This window comes from Ptychodera flava, chromosome 6 (assembly GCF_041260155.1).
Source record: "Ptychodera flava strain L36383 chromosome 6, AS_Pfla_20210202, whole genome shotgun sequence".
NCBI classification, from domain to species: Eukaryota; Metazoa; Hemichordata; class Enteropneusta; family Ptychoderidae; genus Ptychodera; species Ptychodera flava.
In genome coordinates, this window is record NC_091933.1 from 16,885,246 (window position 1) to 16,899,764 (window position 14,519).

The window sequence follows — 14,519 nt, forward strand, 5'->3', positions numbered from 1 at the left end:
TTTGAAAGATAATGAATGAATGGGTGACCATGCATATATTCGAACCCGGTTTTAGACACAATCAATGAAACCATTGCGAAAATGAATTAATGATCATGACCACTAATTAATTTTCATGATGGTTTCATGTATCATGTCTAAAAACGGGGTCGAATATGCGCACAGTCACCCATTTATTCACTATCTTTCAACATGTCAAACAATATAAGTAGTACCTTGTATCAGAAAAAATGAAAAATGGCCGACTTTGTCCCTTTAATGTTAATTATGCACAATATTGAACAAATTCCTAACCAGATTCAAGTCATTTGTGAATCTCATCACAGTTAAAGTGACAGCAGTTTACCACATTTCAAAATGAAGTTTTGAAATTTATTCTTCCAGAGCTGCCATAAATTCAAACTGATGCATTGTTTTTACCAGTGGGTTCCCATGAATCTGAAAGGCTTGAACTAGTACAAGTAATATACTCTCCGTACAACATTATGCCCATGGTTGACAGAAAGCTCAGATACCATTAGCAGTCATCAAATATTGTGCAAAAACTACTTCAATACCCTTCCAAAAAGTCGTATTGTCATAGTACAAATATCATAGGGCTTCAGCTGGTGGTATTGGTGATGTTTTGGCAAATTTCAAAACTGTCCCTCTCATTGGATAGATTGTAATGAACTGGAGCATCCTGGCTTTGATTCCTTCCTCTAGGGAGTTTCCGGGGTTAGTGTGATGGCCAACATGTATCTTCTCAAGGCAGCGTGAATCTTTGGAATGCATTTTACATTAAAATCGAAAAATGTTCAAAACAACATTGCTTGGATAGAGAGGTCTGAATACAGAAAGCCTCGAAAGACATCAAACACCATGGTAACATGATTGTGTGGGTATCAAATCTTCATGAAAGACATACATGGGCCCCTGTTCCACCTGAAATAAAATCTGGTGATTTGAGATCAATGGCATGTACCACATTCAGTCGTGAGCACCCCTAACACATTCATCATGTTTGTAGGTATGAGAAGTTAACACACACCTCCATAATACAAACTTTTATTTACATTAGTGCATGTTCAAGGGCATTTCTATCAATTTCTGAGTTAGAACCTACATATGAGCAAAAAAGAAATGTTTTAACATTGTCACAATATGGAAAAGAATGTATCAAATCAGACAACAAGAATCATTTTGAGAGAAAGGAATTTAACCCTAAAGCTGCCGGGTCTTGTGGCATTATTTTCATTTTCATGAAAGCATAATATCTTACTGTAAAGTCCTCAGTTACGTCTTTTCTACTTGTTCCATTTGAACATAATAAGCTGAACGATTCCTAAATACAGAATTGACATCAGAGTACATTGCTGTATAGTGGACCTGTGCATACACAAGCATACAATACACCCAGCTGGCAGGTATACTTTGAATGTGGTCATACATCCCAGTATTTTGTGAACGACATCATTTCACACATCATCTTGAATTTTCTGAGAAATGTCAAAAATACACTGTTTTGGTATGTTGTAGTAAAATTGGATTGTGCAGATTGTGTCAGGTTTTCCTAGTGTTTACTTAAAACAGGTGAGGTCACAGGTCAAATAATATCCAATAGCACCCCAGGACATTGGATTCTGCATCCAATCATATCAAAACTTACACTGTACAATGAATCTCCCGTAGGTAACAGAATTAGGTCACAGTACCTGTTGATTTGACATTAAAGAGTGATGTATCATTGATGCCAACATGGAGAACATCTTTTGAATTTTCAAACTTAACTGTCATTTTGTTTAGGCCATTTCCAAGACACAGCTTTGTTGCACAATAGTTTTATCAAAGTGAGGGCCATTTTGTCATCCCTCTTTGCATAGTTGTTCTTACTGAGCTTACATATAATGTCTACATTTTCAATGAAGTTTAAGAGTGGCAGCCTGATTTTCTTGAACCCAAGATTACTTGCATTGTGAGCAAACTTTTGTTGCACGGTTAAAATCATGACAATAATGGTGAAAACATACAGCTGTTAGTGAGCCTATACGTGCGGTTTGACTGTTTCATCTTACTGTAGCAGCACTTCCTCTCTACTGAGTAAATGAAAGATATTTAACTCAGGAAGAGACATATTGAACATAGCAAAAAACTGTTGAGAAAACAAAAGGTGAAGTAATTATCCTATTTGCTGTTTTCGACTGTTACAGTAAGGATGCTACATGAAAGTTTCATGGATTATTCTATTGGAAGACTTGAACAGCCATGATGAGGTAAAATATTGCTTTCATATAATATCAGAATCAATGGACATAATGCTGTCTGCACTGAGAGATTTCTGTGTCCAATTTCCTGCCTTGGAATACGTGATAGCAGTCATGTACAGGTACATCTTGGTGGGATTTCATCCATAACACCCTTACATTGCAACTGCAAAGTGTACGTAGGAGATCCTAAAAACCCTGATGTGATAATATTGTTGCACAAAAGGTGCCACAGATTATCATTTTCTGAGAGCAACGGCAGGACAGAAAATTTCAGACATCAGTTTTTTCTTACTAATTCAGTAGTTCTTACTTGCCCGTGGAGACCTGGCTCTGACCGACCAGAAGATTCAACATTCCAAAGGCATTTTCTTCATTATGGAACTACAATGCATAACAAAGTCAAATCATTGCCGTGTAATTCATATACCTGATTCAGCAACTGCATGATGGCTTAACAACTGGTAGAAAAATAACAGTAAACTGCATAAGTACTTCTGGATGAAAAACTATTTCAAACAGAAATAAAAGATTGTTGTCTGTAGCAGTACAGTAGCTGCACCTAATCTGTTTCCATTTGCGTCTCATCTTCATCTTCACCATCCGGCGACCACATCTCGTCCGGCTGCTCAAAATCCCAGAGTTCCTGGATCACCGTGACTAAAGATGGAACATAAAATAGCAGAAAGAGGTGAGAAACAGGATATATGTTTAAATTTTCACAGAGAGAATACAATGGGATTTTATCAAACCAGTACAGATAAATACCTGAAACCCAAGCCTTTGTTGAAATTACAATCCGCCATGATAGGTACATACAGTACACAAGTCCAATTCAAAAATCCAGTCACACATACTTCTATAAAGTATACCATCCACCTTTATGGCAATCCTGCAACATGCTTTTTTATATCAAACAGCATATCTTTGCAGTCTTGACCTTGAACTAGATGATGCAGTGGACAGAAATCAGGATACCATTACTACATTGTAATGAAATAATCAGTGCCGGCAGACACATACCTTCATGTTCTGTGATGTCCGGTAACTCCTTGTATACAGCGCTCATTGCTGAAACAACTTTCACATAGTACAACTCCACCTCCAAACGATGCGACACAAACAATCTGTCATAGATGCACAGATAATGCAGCAACACCATTCCCTGCCTTAAAACTTGTAAGCTGAATAAAATGAAAGGATGGAATGGTGAGATTATGGCATCAATGGTAGGAGATACCGCACTCAGTCTGGATCTTGGAGTTTACGTGTCAGGTTATCATTGAGATGAAGTAACACAAAAAAGGAATAGGTAAGGTTCACGATGGATGGTATGTCAGTACGCAGACAGGACAAGAGTCACAGGTATTTCCTTTGAATTTATTTTGATATACAGAGTCTACTCAAGAAAATCCTCCCTCTTTTCTTTAAAAAAATCTGCTTAAAAGTAAACTCCAAATTTGCATATTTTCCACATGGAAAGAAGGGACATGTCGGCCATTTTACTAAACAGTAATGCATCAGTAGCACTGCACAGCAGTGGCAGCAAAATATTGTCTTGCATGGCCAACCAAGTAAAAATCAGCGAACAGCTATTATCCATTTACTAGTAGGTGAGCAAATACCTTCAAATATTTGAACTAATACAGAACAAAATTCCTTGGTACCTACAACTAAATGAACGGTATCATTCATAACATACCTGAGTGAAGTAAGTTGATCATCCAAGGTCTGAGTACAGAGTACCTTATACTCGTTATGAAGCATTGTAATCAAGGCTTTCACAACCTGTGGTGGAACAGAAATTCATAAATTGGAAATTAAAGAAAATGAATAGTGAATCTATAATTTGTAATTTCAAAATATACGAAGAAAAGAGCACACACTTAATTAAAAACACTTCATTCAATTTCCATACAAGAGAAATATCTGTGCCCCTCTTTGTACTATGGTGGGCCCAGTATCACATTGTATGATGATAACTAGCTAGAAATTCATAAGCAAATTTAGATTTATGAGTGACACGCTTTCCTATCAGATGCTTCTTCTCATAAATCTGAATTCGGTACTCGTACACCCTAAAAACCGGTTTGCCTGATATCAGTTCAAACTTCTCTATGCCAATGGACAGTTTTAGAGACATCATCCACTTTATTTGGATTCTAAAAATACTGGGTAAGAACCTCCTACATGTCATGGAAGAGTTATCAGGCAATGTGAAACATTACCACTATGGACTTGGCCAATTTCCCACCATTGATAGATAGCAACAAATATACAGCAGAATGTAGTTTCCTTTTTTAAAGATTTACCTCCACACTGCAGTCACAGTCACTTTCTACCAGCAAAGAAACAGTTCCATGGTGACAGGAAAACAGTGTTGCGAAGAACTGAAGGATCTGACAAAAGAAGAGATAAAAAAAGAAAATAACACCAATACATTAGACATTAGCACAATGAAGAAAACTTGCAAGGTGATTTGTAAAACAATTAGGCAGTAGAGGGTCTTCCCACTCTACTGTCTATTGTAATACCAATACAGTGAGGCACTTTTTGTCTTCAATTTGAGCTAGTGAGACATATCAAAATTTACTAGCATCATTACATTTAGACCATGATAATGCACATGGCAATAGCTATTTCCATTTCTATGCAACACGAGACCTAGCCAACAATTTCCTCTTAGCTTTTTAGGAGAGCGTCCATGACTAAACTATTGACTAGCCAATTAACTGAATCCATGGAAACTGTAGTCTGATTATTAACTTCACTTTCATAACTTGCTTGTGATCCCAGTGTTTTCAATGGTGAAGTTGGACTAAGTGTGGTGAGAATGGAGAGAAAATTTAATCTTGTAAAGCTGAAGGTTGTGAGACCAGTGAGTTGTAATAATTGGTCACAGTTTAGTTTCCATAGCTGTCAATGAAGTTTGCAAACTTAACAGTTTAGAACGGATGCCTACCTTGATCTGAAGTGCTGTCCACTGTTGTTCACTTGCCTCATCCACTCCTTTTGCACAAAGCTGATATAGTCTGAGTAATGTACAGGATTCTGTAAAATGTAAAATTCCATGAGAAATGCACTGTACTGAGAGCTACCTGAGATGGCCGTGGCCAATGATTGGAGTCTTGTCATTCTGATTGCATTTCATCCATGATGCTTTCACAAAATTTTCCTTCCATGACAAGACAATCACTGTGAAATTTCCCTTACCTGACTGATTGCAGAGACTCTGGGCTATGGCTCTGCTACACACAGTGACGTTCAAGACGGAAACAGCGGTTGACACAATGCTGTAACTGTTGTCTGATGCCAGACAGTTCTGAACGGTCCCATCCGTGAGAAGCGCTTGTAACCTACATGCACAAGGAATGACAAAATCATAGATAATAATGTAACTGTACTGACTTACTGCTAAAATTTCTCCACAGAGGGCCTACTCTGGAATAAAATGTTGCACTTTGACCACTTTAATGTTTAAAGGAAAAACAAATGCTGAAGAAACTATAGAGGTACCTACAAATACATGTGGATAAAAACATTCATATTAATTTCATTATATGCTTCAGGTATGTGGTTTTGTTTGTTCCATGATCCATTCAAAATACGGGTGTAACCCACTGAGAGAAACAATGCTAAAGGAACAGCAAAGGTGAGAATAACATTTCAATTGGAAAGTAAGATTACGGTATCACAGAGCATAAGTCAGCTGCAAATCAATGGTTAAAGCTAAAATATGATAAACATAGGGCCAAAGTCCCTGAAGCTACTATAGACATGGATACAAAATTAAGTATTTCCTGACGGTATGAAATTTTCTCACTAAGGTCATCCTAGGGACCTGTAAACCAAATATTAAAGCTGTCTGACAAGCGGGTTTGAAAAAACAAGCGACTCAACAGTTGACAGAGCTCTGCTGTGTTATGTAGAGAACAACCTTTGTGACACATGTATTGATGAAGAAGATGGATATATTTGATAGCTCATTTCAGGATGGCCTGACCAAAAACGGAAAAAAACTTCCGTAAAAATACAGATTTGTATATTTCATCATAATTTTAACAAACTAAGTTGGGTTATCCCCAGGGACCTGTATACCAAATAATAAAGCTGTCTGACCAGTGGTTATGAAGAAGAAGATTTTCTACCAAAAACGCCTTTTTTGGTGCTAATTTGCATATTTTCAACAATATCAAAAATTAAAAAAGTTTCTCAAAATCATATATTTTATCCACACAACAAACATCAAATCAGTAAGTACTGCAGTTTTCAAGATATTTGAGTAGACGGACGCCTCACAAACGGACATACATACATATATACATACATACATACATACATACATACATACATATCTTTTTATCAGTATTTTCATCCTATTAACCAAGCACATTTTAACTTTCAAATTAACATTGTAAGTAAGTTCTGTTGAATAAGTTGAGACTGTACGTACTCAAAGAAAGCACACTGAAGAGACAAATGTTTGAAACTTAAGAAGTTCAAGGTCATCAAAGCATCATGTAACACTTTCATTGCATGTTTACACAGATTGCATAATTGCTATAAATAGCACATGAGGAATCTTACAGCCCAGCTTTACCATAAAAACCCTATCACTTTGACCACTCTTTTAATTGACCACTCTATTTTTTTCCTCAAAAAGTAATTTTATTTTATCCTTACCAAGTCAACCATAAATGGAAATTAGAACTTTTCTCTATCTCTATTTATTTGACCACCCTATCATGACAACTATTTTGAGCAATTTCTTTTAGATAACATACATGGCACAATAAATGACTGGTTCAGAAATGTCAAAGTTGGGATTCAGGAAAGTTGCCTTTACATGTTTTAATCCTCCAAGATGGTAAGCATTTCACTATGAACTGTCAAAAAAAGTTGAACTTTCTGATAATTCTACACTAAAATTATTTTGGCTTTGATGATTTTCTAATTAATTCAATTATTTAAAATCATATTAATTATTTTTTTCTGGGTGAATTGATAGGGTTTATACAGTACAAGAATTACATACAATGTAAGTCAAATTTTGATCAAAAATGACAAAAAAAATTCCTTAAAAATACAGATTTGCATATTTCATCACAATTTGAACAAATCTAAGTTGGGTTGTCCCTAGGGACCTGTATACCAAATAACAAAGCTGTCTGACCAGCGGTTATGAAGAAGAAGATTTTTACCAAAAACGCCTTTTTTGGTATTAATTTGCCTATTTTCAACAATATCAAAAAATTAAAAAAATAGTTTCTCAAAATCATTTTTCATCTACACAACAAATATCAAATCAGTAAGTACTACGGTTCTCAAGATATTTGAGTGGACGGACGCCTCACAAACGGACATACATACATACAGACTGACGATACCCATCCCAATAGCTTCTATAGACTATAGTCTATAGTAGCTAAAAATGACAATGTGTAGTCTTACACATATTGCACAATGGTTTGGCCCAATCCCGTCATTTTCTATGGCAATGATGGATCTCTTCACATGGAAACTAGGGGTGAAAGAGTTTAAATGGAACATAATATGTGACATCTGAATGAAAATCAGACATACCCATACATTCCCATCTCTACAGTGAGATTAAAATGTTACCTGTTGGTAAAATTTGGGACTTTTGAGGCAAACCTTATGTGTAAAACAGTACTTCGACAATTGTTGTGATCCTGAAGGCCGAAAAGGGTACCCGAGTGCGAAACAAATGTCCTGTCCTGTTTAATAGAGATGAAAAAATACAGCTTTGTTTGTCAGGAAAGTAAGGAATAAAACGACATCTATGTCATCATGCTTTTCAACTTGCATGGGAAACACTTTAAAAGATTGATGAGAATGAATTGGGCTCACCTGTCCAGACCAGACGGTTCAGAATTTTCTGCAAGAGCCATCAACACATCAAGTGTTGCCTGTAGCATTGAGCTGCTTTGACCATACATGTTGTGTATGGATGCTATCCTCAACACCTTTGTCAGTATACTGTTGACTGGAACATCAGTCAAAAGACACGGTGAACGATCACTGGGCTTTCTGTCTGTGGCAAGTCTGTGCTTTCTTACAAGTTGTGTGGCAGCCTGCTGCAAATGAGAATTTCAAAGTTTGTACTTTGAATTTGCGGATGCTCTTTTATATGAACAAGGTTCACATTGGAAGTGACTGAATCTAATGATAAGATTTCACAATGACAAAGCAAAGTACATTTTCAAAAAGACTTCACAAGTCTTTTTGAAAATGCTGTTTTTTCTTTTATTAAGTATTATTTTGTGTCTTATAAACCAACTGGGTTTGATATGGCAACCAATAATTGGAGATAATTTCTTGTATTTGCATATAAAAGGGCAAGTCCATATAGGACACTTGAATAATTACACAACAACAAAAACAACTAAATGATATAATGCTACTGATAAAGGCACCAATCCAAATTCTGAATTCACTCTAAAGCAGACAGAGTAAAATGAAAGAGTACAATCTCAAAAACTGTAAAATGTTTGGAAACTTGATTTACAAATTTGTTCGAAACTCGCATAATTCTATGTGTGCTTTTCAATTATGATATTATCATGTTAAAGTTTCTCATCAGAAGTGATATATCTGAAATATCACTCACACACATGTACACCTCGATACAATTGTACAATAAGGGATGGGGCTTAATAGGAATCTACACACTGGCATCTGGGTACCTACTGTTTCTGGTATAAGGGGAGCTGATGGGTCAATTTCCATGATGCTGATGTTTGCTTCATGGCCGTGAACGTCTCTCCTCCTGGCAAATCCACTGTGTGTTGGTACACTGCCACCGCTTTGATCCGGACTGCTTTTCAGCAGAGCTGTCCTGACACAACAACTATTGCAAATCAACCTCTGCAGGACAGCAAGTGCATTCAAAGTGGCTTTCTCAGTTTGGCCGAACACCCACTGGTCATACTCCAGTGACCTGGTTGACCCTGCATCGGCTGTGCTACTCTCTAGAGTTCTGCTGGCAGTGCTCCCTGAGAATGTGGAAGGCACGCCTGAATCTGCCTTGCTGTGAAGCATATCAATGTACTTGAAAAGATGGTCCTGGATCACTGGCAAAAGACCTATTGAACTTGACTGACTACACAGTTCAAGATTTGCTTTGCCTGGGCTAGAGTTGACAGTAGTCTGTGACTTGGACAACAGCGATGACAGCGTCTTCAAAGCTGCTCTGTGATTTTCATCGCTTGTCATTCTGAACGGAGACCATCTTTCTGGTGAAGACACCATTGCACTCCTGTGTATAATCATAAACATGGATTTTAAGTCCATTTTTGAAAACACCATATGATAAAGAAAACAATAGCATGCCTCTACTCTTCTGGGCAATTTAAGAGTGTTCATCAGCTGTGTATTTAATTTCAATAATACATGTTGAAGATGATGAAAATTTACACTGTTAGAATGGAGAGGTTCACATGTTTTCCTTCGGTACAGTCCTTGTGGTAAACTGTGCAATCATCACAAAATACATGTAAATCTAAAACTGAAACACATTTATCCTAAATTGCTGATACATATTATTCACACCAAAAACTCAACTTATTTACTGTACCTATTAGTTTTGAGAGCACCTGCTATCCCATACTCCTCTGCAGCTGCATGATGGGTAGAATTCACTGCTGGCAGCTGTAACAAGGTAACCAGTCCTTGATTCGGGGGTTCACTGTTGTAACTGGAATTTTGATCGATACTCAATAGCTTGCTAACTAGCTGTGGTGAACTACAAAGTCCTGAAAGACACAAAGCACAGGTAATAATCACTGACAGACACAACAACTGCCATTACTAACAATGTCATAAAAAATCACTGGGGCAGCATGAATAACCCTATACATTCTCAGAGGGATATTATAGCTCTTTTATCAGAAATATGTACAGTAAAGTAGAATGCACCTAGGGGACAGATATTCGGACTAACAATCTTTTACAATTCTTTTCTGATATACCGCTTGTTTGGGTTCATTTTAAAGCTCTTGGTGTAAGAAAACTTTTCACTGGCTTATGTTTCAAAATTCGAAAATTTTATGTTTCTTCATAGAGTAAACACAGGGATGGTGGCCATTTTGAATTTTAAATATCGGTAAATCTTGGGTTATCTGTTTTCTAGTACAAAAATTTGCACGGTGACCCCAATTTATATTCTCGATTTTTGAAGAGAATGGTTGAAAGATTCCTTAAGGAAAATTTGAGCACAAGTTTAAGTCTTTCACTTTCGAGGCGCATACTACCTTAAGATGCAATCATTACCTGAAGTCACATTTATATACACCTTAGAAAGAATCCATTCTCCTCTACTACAGCACCCGAACTATCAAAGAGATACAAAAAGTTTTACTTCTTGCTTACCTCTCTTGGAACATGTATTTATCTTGCCCGAAGCAGGTAGTTTCTTTTGCCTGGCTTCAAGAGTGAAGGCTCCACTATCTTTCCTTCTGGGACTGGAAACTTGGCCTGGAGACCTTGGTCCTATCGTCAAGAAAACCAGGAAGACATCTATTATCAGACTACTACATTGCTCTTATGTGCTAACTCTGTGTGATTTTTTGTCATTGGTGCTGAATGTTGTTAGCCAATAACTAAATAAATTTTGGTGTGTTTTATCGTTGTCTTATTTTTAAGATTTTTGTCATTGGAATGAAACAAAGTCAATTTGGGTGGCGCTGAAAAAAATGGATAATGAACAGCTTTTAATGTTTGTAAAAGATAAGGTTGGCATTCTGCATAGACAGTTGAGTGGTTAGACTCTTTCACAGCCCCTCTCACTGGATTCACACTAGTGTGGCCTGGCTAAGCACAAGATGGTGAAGTCCACTCAGTGAGTTGGCAAAACCAGCATTCACTGAGCTAGGCTACACCAGCCACAGTGTGTAGCCATCGAGGGGCTGTGAGGTCTACGGAACTGGCCCCTCTACTGTCTATGGTTTTTCCTAATATTTGAAACAGCAGACTTATTTTGTCTATAGCAATAATGGTAATTAAAAGATTCAGTTGGTTACTTATATCATTGTAGAAATACTCTCAAAACAAAACTGAAATTCACATTCTTGACAAATGTCCTGATCACTATATCTTTGCTGGTAGCTATTGCTTTTTGTTTCTATTCACCTTTGTGGGCCAGTGGACTTTCTGCCTGTAAAGACTGCAGTTTGGGTGACCTAGGTGGTGTGCTTGGACCACTGTGTGACAGGAATGACCGCCTGGTTGGGAAAGGGTTGTTTGGTTTGCCTGGGGAAGTGGCGGATTGGTGACCTGTCCTGTTGTGGTGACTTCCGTGCTGTTTGTGAGGGCTGTTCTTAGGTGTGCCATTGGAAGAGTTCTCATAGACTTTTAGCTTTCTCTCCAGACTCTTATACTTGTTCTGAATATCGACAATTTCCATTTCCTTAAACTGCAGCTGGGTTTTCATATTTTCAACCTATTATAAGATAAATCATTAACGTTAAAATCAAAGGAAATGACAAATCTTATTATTGCTGTGGATACTGCATGATTCTAACCTGCAGATAATCACAGTTGTTCCACTAACATGATCACTTTGGTTGTCAACTAGTGAAATGAGTAAGAATGTGTCATTTTATGTCCTTTTCTATAGCTCTATTCATTTGTGCCCTCTTGAACCTTGAATACATCTATTTGATAATACATGGCGCATGTTTCACAAGTACAGAAAACATCTATAGTATTTATCATTGCTCTCACAGTACAGTACACATTTTCAAACATCAAAATATGTTAGTGTACACTGAGGGTAGTTTGGCCTCAGCTTGGGAAAGTACAATAGAAGTCTACATGCAATAGCCAGATGAGATGTAAAATTACAAATGAATTGAAAAGTTGGCAGAATGCCACCTTACATATAATGAACAGAAAGTTCAAACTGTTATCAAAATTACATTACCATTAACCACATCATTGTTTCATGTCAAAGGCAACCTAACCAATCTTTGTATGAAATTTTACTACAATTGAGAAATTTTTCACTGAAGTCAAATGCAACTTTCCAGCCAGTAATATACCACTCTCTCTCACACACAGAGATAGCAAGTAACCCTTGAGTACATATTACAGCACACAAACATCAAAAACTCAAAACATACCTGTTTTGAAGCTTCCTTTTCTTTCTTTAATTGCTCCCTTTTCAATTCTTCACCGATATTGAATTTTTCTGTTTGTACTTTGTTCAGTTCACTGTTAGTCTGCTGTACTTTTTCTCTCAAAATTTTAATTTCTCCATCTGTCTTGTACCTTTCCTCCTGTAGACTTGTCAACTGAATACCATGGAAACAATTCAATATCGATGACAAGCAATAGTTTAACCCTAATGAATCATTGAGAAGGGACAGTGGCTGCAGCATAGGTTATTTCATTGTTTTGTGTATTATTCTTGTGGGTGTATCAATATTACAACATTTGTTATTACAAAACACAAGATTTTTTGTGTAACGTAATGTCTACACACTAAGCAGGATATTTGCAAGCCTTATACACTACACTTGCTTATTGATTTACGATCCAGTTCATGACATATACACACAAGCGATAGCTAGTGCAGATATGAAGTGAACTGATTAAAATTGAATGGTATGCCGTCGCTGGTTGTGCTCTATTGTTATTATATAGTAACAGTATATTGAAATTCTAGCATAGAACGTCAAAATAGGATTTTTACTCTAGCTGAGCGCTCACGTGTGTACCAGCTGAGGTATATTGCGAATATACCATGGTTCCGTTCACGTCTGGACCAATCAGATCGCTGTATTTGCACCATCAATATACTGGTATGATATCATGTACATCATTTCAATTCTACGCTCTCCAAAATTTTGTCACCAATAAAGTAAATCCTTGTTCAGTGCTGATCCAATTGTACTATGGCACATTAATACAAACAAGCCAACATCATGAAAGAAAAAGATATTGCTCGGTGCAGAACTAAATTTTACAAACAATTTCAGGGATAGTTGAGTTACCTGTTTCTTGTAATTAGCACACTCTGTTTTCAGTTTATCAAGTTCTTGTTGTACCATTGATGGTGACACTCTACCATCCTGACCTATAGGTACAGCTGATGCATCCTTAGCTTTAGATCCTAATTGAGGTGTCTGCAAATTTCCGGCAGTCTCACCAAACTTTTTCATAAACTGTCCACTCTGGTGGCCAGAATTTTTTGATTCGGGCAAAAGGCTTGTTTTGATGTCCTTAGATCCACCGGTCTGCTGCGCACCAGCAGAGTCGATATTTGACTGATAACTGGGAAATTTGGAGGAACTGGCAGCTGTTAAAGGTGTCGTTGCCAGCTTTCCGTGGGTCACTGTCTCCTGTTTTGATGAAGTTGCTAATTTCTGTTTTCCTTTTTGTGGTTGAAGTTTTCCGCTTGAAATGTAGTTCACATTGCTTTGCTTTAATGTCTTGTTTTGACTTTGATGTGTTAAACCGGAAGTGCTGGCACTCGCTGCAAACGTGCTGCTTATCGGTTTGTTTATTTGTGTGAGATTATGTTTATAAACACTTTCCGCTGTCGTCGGTTTGTCACTTGGGCCTGCCATGTTGTCATCATTCTGGTTCATCGCTTGTGATGCTATCAATTCCATGGCTTCGAAATCTCCCTCAGTGAAATCGTCGTCCGGAAAATCGTCAAATGGGTCAGGTTCCAACGACATCCTCGGCTTCTTGCTGGGAGCTGGCAAAATTGCTTCTCCAATATCTGTACTTCCACCATGATGGGTCAAGTTGACATTTGTTTGTTTTGGACCAGATTCGTTCTTTGCAGACGCATAGAAAGGCGATCGTTTCGTTTTCGCACCGGGTCCGGAAAATAACGGATTCATAACTGGGATTGCAAGTTGATGTTTTTGACAAACTGGTAGTGGTAGACTGGAACTGGAAGCAGTGAAAGATGAGTTACGGCAGGCTTCACTCCACACGGACATGGGCTAATAATCCTGGTAATTCGTAATGCTTTACAATCATGCGACGAATAAACGCCTACCTTTGTATTTCATTACAACAAAATGAAATCCACATAACCGCATCGCACTAGCAGACTAACCTTCACACGGTTGAGAATCTGCAGTACAAACAAGGTACACGACGTCGGCACGTCGTTTCGGATCCAGCGCCACCTCTGTACAATTCTCGCAATTCATCGTTTCTGGCGAGAAAGACCACGATGGAGACTTGATTATTTTATAGGGGAGTAGCCGACTTTTAGGGTGCCTTCTTTTTGTATAG

General features: G+C 37.5%; 1 protein-coding gene across 3 annotated transcripts; it reads right to left on the reverse strand.

Moving 5' to 3' along the window:
• Positions 1-1,033: 1,033 nt before the first annotated feature.
• LOC139134990 (ATR-interacting protein-like) lies at positions 1,034-14,428 on the reverse strand. 3 transcript variants are annotated; one of them, XM_070702137.1, is made up of 14 exons: positions 14,278-14,428; positions 13,259-14,168; positions 12,386-12,556; positions 11,394-11,703; positions 10,635-10,754; positions 9,841-10,018; positions 8,955-9,522; positions 8,115-8,341; positions 5,457-5,599; positions 5,206-5,294; positions 4,556-4,642; positions 3,946-4,031; positions 3,267-3,427; positions 1,034-2,903 (listed from the first exon to the last, which is right to left on the reverse strand). In XM_070702137.1, the coding sequence occupies exons 1-14, from the start codon at positions 14,310-14,312 to the stop codon at positions 2,806-2,808; spliced, it is 3,183 nt and encodes a 1,060-aa protein (XP_070558238.1). In that variant the 5' UTR covers positions 14,313-14,428; the 3' UTR covers positions 1,034-2,805. The 3 variants fall into 3 exon arrangements, with proteins under 3 accessions (XP_070558238.1, XP_070558240.1, XP_070558237.1); XM_070702139.1 differs by having other exon boundaries at positions 14,338-14,396; XM_070702136.1 differs by having other exon boundaries at positions 13,259-14,352.
• Positions 14,429-14,519: the final 91 nt, after the last annotated feature.

What these genes read in the sequence shown, in the direction of transcription:
- LOC139134990 (XM_070702136.1), bottom strand. Translation starts at nt 14,218, where the DNA reads ATGTCCGTGTGGAGTGAAGCCTGCCGTAACTCATCTTTCACTGCTTCC. An exon ending in GTGCTAATTACAAGAAACAG is followed by an intron (nt 12,557 to 13,258) that starts GTAACTCAACTA and finishes CATGGTATTCAG; the next exon opens with TTGACAAGTCTACAGGAGGA. An exon ending in GGACAGCACTTCAGATCAAG is followed by an intron (nt 4,643 to 5,205) that starts GTAGGCATCCGT and finishes TTCTTTTGTCAG; the next exon opens with ATCCTTCAGTTCTTCGCAAC.